At 48.0% G+C, this 11978-nt stretch overlaps 1 protein-coding gene across 1 annotated transcript; it reads right to left on the bottom strand.

Moving 5' to 3' along the window:
• Positions 1–2758: 2758 nt before the first annotated feature.
• Positions 2759–3721, bottom strand: LOC138287100 (olfactory receptor 8U9-like). The gene has a single exon (XM_069227462.1). The coding sequence runs from the start codon at positions 3719–3721 to the stop codon at positions 2759–2761; it is 963 nt and encodes a 320-aa protein (XP_069083563.1).
• Between the last annotated feature and the right edge of the window lie 8257 nt (positions 3722–11978).

Below are 11978 nucleotides of genomic sequence, written 5' to 3'. Positions count from 1 at the left end.
AGTATTCAACCTTTGCTAAGTTGAGTTGGCCTGAAATTGTACCTCGGTCCTAGTCAACCAAAAACACTGACTAATGGTTGGACCTTGTTTTACTTTTCATAGCATTTTTTACATTAAATCTTAAGAAGGAGATCTATTTCTCTGCTACTCCTCATTTAATGTTTGACATTTTGGTATTATTTGTCTCACTAAATGTTTGTCTAGTTTAATAAAGTGGTTGTGATTATTGTATTGAATTAACCCTTTTATCTGTTTTATTACTGTTACTTACTTTACAAATGTTCCTAAATTTAGATATATAATGAACTGTGCCAGAGCTCTCAGGGATTTAAGTCCAGGATTATTGGAATAACTGAAACTTAGTTTTAATTTAACATGTTTTTGCCTGTATTCCTTGTGGTGAACTCCCATTCTTTCCAATTAATAATGCACTTTCTTAGGTCTATAAAGATTGCAAAATAACATTACACTGCCCTAAAATATAATATAATTGCACCCCTAAGCAAGATTAATGGCCAGATTTATACTTTTTCACGCAAAGCTGCGTTAGCGCAGTTTTGAGTGAAAAAGTATGGTGCTGGCTAGCGCCTTTCCAAGATGCCGGCCGGGCGCCATATTTATGGAATGACGCTAGTCGGCGCTAATGCCATGTTAGCGTCCTTGGAAAGGACGCTAACAGGACGGGGAGGTGTAGGGGAAACTGGGGCTTGTGCACCAAATTATGGAGCTACACTCTTTAGAGGCAGAAAAATTGCCTCTAAGCAGTGTAGTGCAGTTTTCTGGCACACAACCCCATGAACATGGCTCCTGTCTTAGTAAAGACCAATGGCCATGCCGAGTGGACGAATGTCCCCAGGGCATGGCCATTGAGGTCAATGCCGTGCAGGGGGCCCCAAGTCAGGGCCCCTGTGCGGGGTAATATAAAACAATATATACTTACCGGCACTTACCTGGGATGGGTCCCCCATCCTGTGATGTCTCTCTGGTGTGGGTGTCCCTGGGGCCAGAGAAGGGCACCAGTGGGCACTTTCCATGGTCTCTGACCATGGAAATATGCCCACAGGTCTCCTAACGTCTGCCCATACCCAGGCGTTAAATAATGGCACTAAGCAAGCTTAGTGCCATTATTTAAGGCCCACATCCCCTGTGCTGAATTTTAGCACAGGGGGATAAATATGGCGCAAAGGCCATATCATCCTTTTCTGGACAGGAACGCCTGCCTTGCACCTCATTGAGGCAAGGTAGGGATTCACGTCCAAAAAATGACGTTAACTCCATAACTGTGGTGCTAGACACATATAAATATGGAGTTAGGTTTGCACTGAATTAGCATAAAAACATTCAGCACAAATCGAGTATAAATATGGACCTAGGTGTCTGAGTTGTGTACCTGGCTTGGGGGCAAATGTTTCTGGCCATCCTCTTTTTCTGTCTTCTCCACAACAATGATGAAGTCCTCATTCCCACCCAGACATTAAATAGCTGGCAGTGTCAGGATCAGACATCCTACAGGGGTGTCTTGTCTTTTTATGTGCAGGGACCTCGCAGTCTTAAAGATTCTTCTAGTAAAATATCTTTGTGAATAGCACACAATAGTAAACTTACAGAAAAGTGTGAGTCAAGTTGTGAACTTAACAACAGCACCAATTTTATCAGATTATTTTAGTATTGAAATAATTTCCATCACTACTATCATTACTTTATGGGGAACATCTAGCATTTGGCAAACTGGCCTTTGAACAACTTGTGTGACACCGTCTCCATCATTCCTGCTGCTGCATACAATTCAAAGTTATCTGCTGTTTTATCACACATTTTTACCCAGCAATGTCTCTCTTGTCCACCACAGGAGCTAATTCCGAATAAAAGGGGTGGACTAGTTGACACTAGTTTTCTCCATACCCTGGGCATTTCTTCCCTGGGATTAGGTTACATTAAAGGACTTCATGTGTCTCATACTGGCATGATACATAAATGGTATGGCAAAAAAAAAAACAATAGGGATGATTTTTATGACCCATCCAAAACTTGATGGTAATCACACGCCATTCTGGCTGGCACCAGGGCCACTGAAAGGTAGTTCCTTATTGTAAAGCCAGCTCCTTTCTGGTCCACAGCACTCTAAGTGAGAGAGACTAAGCGAGAGGAGTGCCTGTTATCCTACTAAAAAATTAAACCTTTTGTTTCTTAAAGTACTAGCAAGTGGGACAAGGAGAGGTAGAATGGAAATGGTAGCATGGGGAGGGTGGGGAGGGTGGTTCCCACAAACTATTGCCAATATAAACAGCCCTGCAAACATATTTTTTTTGGCCACATTCCAGATATTTCAACAGCAGGACAATATCCACATCCTCATCCAATTATTCTAAAATAATTCAGGTTAGAGACGTTATTATTACTTTAAAGTTTCAAAGATTTAAAATGTGCGAAATGTATTCAAGTAGCTAAACTCCATATGTGGCACCAATGCTATTCACTTTATAATTCTTCTGTAGGTACATTTAGCATTATAGTTGGCATCTGGAACACTAAATGCTATTAAACATATTCCATTGCAATTGGATCAGCAAAGTAATTCAGCAAGCTGAGTAGATCATGTACATTTACATTTTAACTTATATGTTTGGTTTCCGTGAGACAGGCTGCTAGACAGTAATGCTTCAGACCTGTTTTGGAAGAAACAATAATTCATATGATGCACAAGTCAGCATACACTGATATCACCTATCCTTAAATACTGATATTGAAAGTCCATGAATTATTCATTCATTGAGCAACAGAGAGGGTTTCTGCAAAATCTAATTTTCTTCAGAGATTCCTTAACTTCCTGATTCCTCAGGCTATAGATCAGTGGGTTGGACATTGGAATTACAACTGTGTACAAAACTGAGGCTGCTCGCTCTGATTCAGGAGAATAAAGTGAGGGTGGTCGCAAGTACATGAAGAGGACTGCACCATAGAAAAGGATCACACAAGTCAGATGAGATGCACAAGTAGAGAACGTCCTTTGCCTGCCTGCCACAGATGGGATTTTGAGCAAGGCAGATATAATGTATGTATATGACATTAGTATTGTGACCAGAGATGTGCCACCAACCATCGCTGCACAAAGAAATATTACTGCCTCATTAATGAATGTGTCTGTGCAGGACAATTTCAAGAGGGGTCTAACATCACATATGAAATGGTCCACCACTCTTGCCTGGCAGAAAATTAGCCTAAAGGTTAGGCTGACCTGCAGCAAAGATTGAGCAATACCCAGTGCAAAGGATGCAGCTACTAGTTGAATGCAAATTCCCCCAGTCATAATTGTGGTATAATGCAGTGGTCTGCAGATGGCAACGTATCGATCAAGGGCCATCACTGATAATAAGAGGCATTCTGTTGATCCCAAGGCAGAGAAGAGAAACAGCTGTGCAGCACATCCGATGAGAGTAATACTTCTATCTTTGTTGAGGATATTAACTAGTGTGTTAGGAACTACAACAGAGGAGTAGCAGATGTCCAAGAGAGACAAAGCAGTGAGGAAGAAGTACATAGGTGTGTGAAGGCAAGGGTTGAGCCTAATGAGCAAGATGAAGCTTCCATTTCCTAGAATTGTAATCAGATACATGGCTGAGAACACAATGAAGAGAAGAGGTTGTAGGTCTGGGTCCACTGCAAAGCCTGCCAGGATGAAATCTGTCAGCAAGGTCTTGTTCACTTCCTCTGATGAAAGCATGCTTATAGGGATATCCTCTGTAAGAGTAAGTAATAATCAATCAAAGTTACATAGAAAAATAATAGAAATGTAGGTATGAAAAGAGCATATGGAGAGATGTGCATAAGGTGCATAAGGCTCTCCTAATAGTTTAGTTTATTGATTCTATGCATTACTTAATTAAAATAATTTCAAGTCATACATTCATTATGCAATAAGAAAGAATTGGGAAAAAGATAACACACAAGGTACAAGTATGATAAAATGTGTCACAGCAACAATTGCTGACTAGTTCGAATAAAAAGAATTGTAAAAAGCACGATATAAGAAATAACTACTTTAAAAAGAAGCATGCAGCCATTCCAGATCCATAATTGAAGTGCAGGTGCTTTGTGTCAACAAATTCAGTCTATGTTAGCATCTACTGTATAATGCACACAAAAGCAGACTATGAATCATAAATTACTAAAGATCTGTGGATGGACACTAACGACTAAAGTTCATGGCCTTTTCCTATGGTTGCATCAAAATCATACTTAAAAAATCAACATCTCATCTTTCAAGCAGTTAAAGTGTAAATGCAGTTAAATTTAAAGCCTGTTGGATCAACTGTTGGAATGAAATGAAATCTACTATTTCATATGCAAAGGCTGGTGTGCAATTTAGTTGCAGAGAGAAAATCATTGGCCTTTCGAAGACCATAATGAATTACATCAAAATCACAATAAATACAAACTTTCCTCCTCAAAGTATGTAAAGTAACAGTGCATTTCAATGCAGTACTTGTTAATTTCTACAAGAACAAGAAATATTTTCTGATGACGAAGGTATTGGAGTACACAGAATGAATATAGATTAAAGCAGAGTTGTTCAATATAGTCCATATGAGCACTGCAAAACATGGATTGAGTGATCCACTTGCTCCGTGATGCCGGAGCGTTCAACATCATTGTAGCAGCCTTCATAAATGTAAAAAATGTTAGTCAATCAACACTTTCATGCATTGTCCAACTTCGACTTTGCAAGATCAAATATTCAATTGTTTGAAGGTAGGCACAAGCCAATAACGTCTGTGGCAGGACAGACAGTTGCAAGTGCATAGAATGTGGGAGGGAAACTCCTTCGCAGAATGACATCTCCTGCATGAAACACCTCGACCGCCTGTTAATTGCCCAAATTTGTGTGTTTTCATTGGGATCAAGCTGAGCCACAGTTGTGCCTTGATAAAAAGTTTAGATGGGCTCAATAGATTTGACTAGAAAGTTAACAGTTGATATAAACCTGCTGTTAAACGAGTGTTAGAAATGGGGTCGCTGTCTAAGCAGGGACCCTCGCTCTAGTCAGGATAATGGAGATACACACCTAGGATAACCCCTGCTCACCCCCCTGGCAGCTTGGCACAAGCAGGCAGGCTTATCTCAAAGGCAATGTGTAAAGTGTATTGTGCAATCACACACAGTAACACAGTGAAAATACCACAAACATACTCAGTTCCAGGTTAGAAAAATAGCCACTATTTATCTGAGTTAAACAAAACCAAAAAGACAAACATCCAACATACACAAGCAAAGTTATTAATTTTTAAAGATTAAACTTCAATATAGAGCTTAGAAACACAAATGCTTCCATTTGGTGATATCACAGCATCTTGACGAAGTGGTCTCCAACAATCCAATGCCAATGGCACCGGTCATGGAGTCACATAGACCCCCAGGTACAGTACCTTGTGAAAGTGAGGAAACAAGCCGGTGCACAGAGTGGGGGAGGCGAGGCGTCGCTGGATCCAGTGCGGCATCGGTTCCTTTGTTGAGGAGCAGTGAAGGTGAAGCAGCCTCAGTGCGAAGTGTCAGTTCCTTACTACGGAGTAGTGGAGATGAGACGGTGTCAGTGCGAAGCATCAGTTCCTCACGCTCCAGAGGGGTCAATGTCCAGAGGGTCAAGACGCGTTGGGGTGACCTCACGGGTCGTGGCCAAACCCGCCGTGGAGTCGGTGTCACAGACGTTGGTGACATGGCACTTAGGACTCACAAAGTCACAGGAAGTCAGCTGGCTGCCGCGGCGTCAGTCCTGTGATGTCAGTCAGGGTCGTCGCACTCCAGCAAGGACCACGGCATCAGTTGCAGATGGCATTGTGAAGTCATGCAGTGGCATCAGTCCGGACATTGTCAGAAGTCAGGGCGCTTGGTTTTTCTTGGTTTTCAACCAGCTTTCACTCCCAAGGGTCGAGAAACTGGAGTTGGCACCTCCTGGTGAGTTAGAGTCTACAGCAAGTGAAACCAGAGGCTGGTAGGTGAAGTATTTGCTGTCCCTGAGACTTCTTAACAGGAGGCAAGCTTTGTCCAAGCCCTTGGAGAAACTTTGCAAGCAGGATACACATCAAAGTCCAGTCTTTGCATTCTGTAAGGCAGAAGCAGAAACTGCAGGCCAATCCAGCAAAGCACACACAGCAAAAGGGAGGTTCTAGAAGTGTTCTAAAAGTCCAGGATTTTGGATCCACTACTTATACCCATTTCTACCTTTGAAGTAGGCAAACGTCAAAGGAAAGTCTCTGTTGTTGACAAGGCCCTGCCTTGCCCAGGCCTGGCCCCAGACACACATCAGGGGGTTGGAGACAGCATTGTGTGAGGACAGGCACAGCCCTTTCAAGTGCAGGTGTTAGTCCCTCCCTTCCCACTCTAGCACAGGAGACACAGCAGGATATGCAGGACACTACCTAGCTCCCTTTGTATCACTGCCTAGAGGGAAGTCACAAACAGCCCAACTGTCACTCTGATTCAGACGTGGATTCCACAGGCAGGCAGAGGCACAGAATGGTTAAGCAAGAACATGCCCACTTTCTTAAAGTGGCATTTTAAAACTGACAATCTAAACACCAATTTTACCAAAAGGTATATTTTTAAATTGTGAGTTCAGAGACCCCCAAACCCCATATCTCTATCTGCTCCAAGTATAAAACTAAACTTAAAAGGTATTTAAAGGCAGTCCCCATGTTAACCTATGGGAGACATAGGCCTTGCAATAGTGAAAAACACATTTGGCAGTATTTCACTATCAGGACATGTAAAACACACCAGTACATGTCCTACCTTTTAAATACACTGCAGCCTGCCCATGGAGCTACCTAGGGCTTCCCTTAGGTGTGACTTACATGTAGTAAAAGGGAAGGTTTGGGCCTGACAAGTGGGTACAGAATTTCTAGTTGGAATTGGCAGTACAAGATTTCACAAACAGATACTGCAGTGGCAGTTCTGAGACATGTTTACAGGGCTATTCATGTAGGTGACACAATCAGGGCTGCAGGCCCACTAGTAACATTTGATTTCCAGGCTCTGGGCACCTCTAGTGCACTTTACTGGGGACTAAAATAAAGTAAATCAAATATGCCTATCATGGATAAGTCAATTACTATACAGTTCACACAGAGAGCACTTGCACTTTACCTTGTCAGCAGTGGTAAAGTGCCTAGAGTACGAATACCAGCAAAAATGAGGTCCAGCACACAGTCAAAACTACAGGAAGCAGAGGCAAAAAGACAGGGTAAACCACACCAAGAATGCCAGGATTTAACAATGAAAATGCAGTTTTGAGCATATAGCTTGTAGATCATCTTCATCTGACAGTAGCCTGCCTTGTTTCATCAGTATTTTTGTTATTTTTTTCAGTGGTAAGGCAGCTTGAAAATGTTTTTTGGCTGCAAGCCGATCGATCGCAGCCTGATAAAAATTGTGCATTTCTGAAGATTTATCTTGAATAATGCCCCCACAAAAGCTGCTTGACTGACCCTGGCTCCACTGATTGTAGCTTGGCACAAAAAGAAAGAAAACGTGCACAAAGCGCATAATCTTGACAAGCAAGATAAAAATCCAGGTGAATCTGGGCCTGTACCTTCCATATAGGTAGCTGTAATAAACCAGATCCAACCAGCTTAGTAAGTGATTTTTATAGACAAAACAGCCATGAGTCAATCAATCACAATATTTATAAAGCGCGCTATGTACCCGTCAGGGTTTCGAGGTGCTGAGGGGAGGGGGGGGGGTGCGCTGCTGTTTAGCGGTCGAAGAGCCAGGTCTTGAGGAGCCTTCTGAATGCGAGGAGGTCCTGGGTCTGGCGTAGAGGTGTGGGGAGAGAGTTCCAGGTCTTGGCGGCGAGGAAGGAGAAGGATCTGCCGCCGGAGGTCTTGCGCTGGATTCGGGGTACGATGACAAGGGCGAGGTTGGCGGATCGGAGTTGACGTGTTGGAGTGTAGAAGTTAAGTCTGGTGTTGAGGTAGGAGGGTCCGGTGTTGTGAAGCGCCTTGTGAGCGTGGGTGAGGAGTTTGAAGGTGATCCTCTTGTCAACCGGGAGCCAGTGGAGTTCCCTCAGGTGAGGGGAGATGTGACATCGGCGGGGTATGTCGAGGATCAGTCGGGCGGAGGCATTTTGGATACGTTGGAGTCGTTTGATGTCTTTGGTTGGGATGCCTGTGTAGAGTGCGTTGCCGTAGTCAAGTCTGCTGCTGACGAGGGCCTGGGTCACTGTCTTTCTGGTTTCTGTTGGAATCCATTTGAAGATTCTGCGGAGCATTCGAAGGGTGTTGAAACAGGAGGAGGAGACGGCGCTGACCTGTTTGGACATGGTGAGGGCGGAGTCCAGGATGAAGCCGAGGTTTCTTGAGTGATTGGCAGGGGTGGGTGGGGGTCCGAGGTCGGAGGGCCACCATGAGTCGTTCCAGGCCGAGGGAGTGCGCCCGAGGATGAGGACTTCCGTCTTGTCGGAGTTGAGTTTCAGGCGACTGTTGTTCATCCAATCGGCGATGGCTTTTAGTCCCTCGTGGAGGTTTGTTTTGGCGGTGAGCGGGTCTTTGGTCAGGGAGAGGACGAGCTGGGTGTCGTCGGCGTAGGAGATGATGCTGAGATGATGTTGGCGGGCCAGTTTAGCGAGGGGGGCCATGTAGACGTTGAACAACGTAGGGCTGAGGGAGGATCCTTGGGGGACGCCGCAGATGAGGTTGGTGGCTTTGGAGCGGAAAGGGGAGAGACGGACTCTCTGAGTTCTGTCGGAGAGGAAGGATGAGATTCAGTGGAGGGCTTTATCTTGGATGCCGCCTTCCTGGAGGCGGGTCAGTAGGGTGCGGTGGCAGACTGTGTCAAAGGCGGCTGATAGGTCGAGGAGGATGAGGGCTGAGGTTGCGCCGTTGTCCATTTGATGTCTGATGTCATCTGTGGCGGCGAGGAGAGCAGTCTCAGTGCTGTGGTTTCGTCAGAATCCGGATTGTGAGGGGTCCAGGATGGAATTGTCTTCGAGGAAGTGGGTGAGCTGAGTGTTGACGATCTTCATGATGACTTTAGCTGGAAAAGGGAGGAGAGAGATCGGACGGAAGTTTTTGAGATCGTTGGGGTCGGCCTTGGATTTCTTGAGGAGGGGTTGGATTTCTGCGTGTTTCCAGCTGTCCGGGAAAGTGGCGGAAGTGAAGGAGAGGTTGATGATCTTGCTGAGTTCGGGGGCGATGGTGGCGTTGGCTGAGTTGAATACGTGATGAGGGCAAGGGTCCGTAGGGGAGCCTGAGTGGATGGTGTTCATGGTTGTTATGGTTTCTGCATCGTCCACGTGGGTCCAGGCGGTGAGGCGGCAGTCGTGGGGGGAGACGTCGGGGGTGGGGTCAGGCGGTGGACCGGTGTTGAAGCTGTCGTGGATGGTGGCGTTTTTTTGGTGGAAGAAGGTGGAGAGGTCGTCGCAGAGTTTCTGGGAGGGCGGGATGTCGTTGGAGTTGGCTTTTGGATTGGAGAGTTCCTTCACGATGCCGAAGAGTTCTTTGCAGTCGTGGGCGTTGTTGTTGATGCGTTCGGTGAAGTGGGCGCGCTTGGCGAGGCGGATCCGTTGGTGGTGTTCACGGTTGGCGTTTTTGAGGGTAGCGAAGTTGTCGGGTGTGCGTTCTTGGATCCATTTCTTTTTGAGCTTCTGGCAGATGCTTTTGGAGGTGGTTAGATCGTCTGTGAACCAGGCTGGTTTTTTCTTTCCTTGGATTGCGGTGGGTTTCTTGAGTGGGGCAAGGGTGTTGGCGCAGTCGAGGATCCATTGATGGAGATTGATGGCGGCTGTGCTCGGGTCGGTTGCGTCGGGTGGAGGGTTGTTGATGAGGGTGCTGGTCAGTTGGTCTTGGGTGACTTTGCCCCAGTGGCGGTGAGGAGGTAGCTGGATGCGGTGTTGCTCTGTGATTTTCTTATAGGTGAAATGGACGCAGTGATGGTCGGTCCAGTGGAGTTCGGAGGTGTGGCTGAAAGAGATGTGGTTGCTTGAGGTGAACAGGGGGTCAAGGGTGTGTCCGGCGATGTGGGTGGGAGTGTTGACTAGCTGGCGGAGTCCGAGGTTGAGGAGGTTGGAGGTCAGTGATGCGGTGTTGGCGTCGTTGGCGTTTTCCAGATGGTAGTTTAGATCTCCCAGGAGGATGTAATCAGTGGAGGCGAGGGCGTGGGTGCTTGCGAGGTCGGCGATGGTGTCGCTGAAGGGGGCTCTTGGTCCTGGAGGGCGGTATATGAGGGTTCCTCTGAGGGTCGTGTTGGGGTCCGTGTGGATCTGGAAGTGGAGGTGTTCGGCTGTCTTGAGGGTGTCGTCCAAGTGGGTGTGGATTTTGAGGGTAGCTTTGTGAGCGATGGCTATTCCGCCGCCGATTCCGTTGGTTCGATCTCTTCTGGTGATTTTGTAGCCGTCCGGTATGGCTATGGCAATGTCCGGAGCCGAGGAGTCGTTCCACCAGGTTTCGGTCAGGAAAGCCACGTCAGGTGCAGTGGTGTCGAGCAAATCCCAGAGCTCGATGGCGTGTTTTCGTGCGGAGCGGGTGTTGATGAGGATGCAGTTCAGGTGGTTGGGGTTGAATATTTTAGTAGTTTGATTAGTCGTTCTGATGCAGGAGAAGTTGCAGGTGCGGCAGGAAAAAGGTCCTTTAGTGTGCTTCGGGGACACCCGGAAGCATTCAGTGGAGGGGCCGGAGTTGAAAGCGCGGAGTTCGTTGGTCGAGTAGCGGATGCGGGGGGCGCGTGGGCCAGGGGGGGTGGCGCTGGGCGCGGTCCAGGCGCGGACGGGCTTGCCTCTGGCGCGCCTCCGGCGCGCCAGCGGCAAGCCCGCTGCGCAGACGCGCAGAGCCAGCCATTAAGAAGGGAGGGGGGAGGGAGGAGCAGCTGGGAGGCCGGAGGTGGGAGGGAGCGGCAAATGGGGGCGCGAGGGAGGCGGGCCGCAGGGAGGCAGCGGCAGGGAACGGGGAGCGCACAAGGGGCAAAAAAAGCACAGGAAACGGGGCAAAAATCAAGGCAGTCACAATACGAGAAAATACACAATAAGAAATACAATACTGGCACAATACACGAAGCGCCGGCGGCGAGGCGCAGAAAAAACGAAAAACAACTTACAGGATGGCGGAAGCGGCACACGGGTCAAGTGAGCCCACTAGCCACCAGGGATGAGGCGCAGGAGGATGCCTGCGGGTGGAGGAGGGCCTCGAACACGCAAACGGCAGCGTGGTCGTGGGACAGAGGCAGGAGGCAGCAGGTTGGTGCTGTGGTCGTGGGGGGCGAGCTCAGGACCTGAAACAGGTCAGAGTTCGCTCACTCGCGACGCGCAGCGCCAGCCATTAAGAAGGGAGGGGGGAGGGAGGAGCAGCTGGGAGGCGGGAGGCGGGAGGGAGCGGCAAATGGGGGCGCGAGGGGGGCGGGGCCGCAGGGAGGCAGCGGCAGGGAACGGGGAGCGCACAAGGGGCAAAAAAAGCACAGGAAACGGGGCAAAAATCAAGGCAGTCACAATACGAGAAAATACACAATAAGAAATACAATACTGGCACAATACACGAAGCGCCGGCGGCGAGGCGCAGAAAAAACGAAAAACAACTTACAGGACGGCGGAAGCGGCATACGGGTCAAGTGAGCCCACTAGCCACCAGGGATGAGGCGCAGGAGGATGCCTGCGGGTGGAGGAGGGCCTCGAACACGCAAACGGCAGCGTGGTCGTGGGACAGAGGCAGGAGGCAGCAGGTTGGTGCTGCGGTCGTGGGGGGCGAGCTCAGGACCTGAAACAGGTCAGAGTTCGCTCACTCGCGACGCGACGCGCCAGCCATTAAGAAGGGAGGGGGGAGGGAGGAGCAGCTGGGAGGCGGGAGGGGGGAGGGAGCGGCAAATGGGGGTGCGAGGGGGGCGGGGCCGCAGGGAGGCAGCGGCAGGGAACGGGGAGCGCACAAGGGGCAAAAAAAGCACAGGAAACGGGGCAAAAATCAAGGCAGTCACAATACGAGAAAATACACAATAAGAAATAC

Source organism: Pleurodeles waltl, chromosome 4_1, assembly GCF_031143425.1.
Source record: "Pleurodeles waltl isolate 20211129_DDA chromosome 4_1, aPleWal1.hap1.20221129, whole genome shotgun sequence".
NCBI lineage: Eukaryota > Metazoa > Chordata > Amphibia > Caudata > Salamandridae > Pleurodeles > Pleurodeles waltl.
Note: the sequence above shows the minus strand (reverse complement) of the source record. Positions and strands in the feature narration are given on the sequence as shown.

Bases quoted from the DNA above. Each gene is read 5' to 3' on its own strand.
- LOC138287100 (XM_069227462.1), bottom strand. From the start codon at position 3,721: ATGCTTTCATCAGAGGAAGTGAACAAGACCTTGCTGACAGATTTCATC.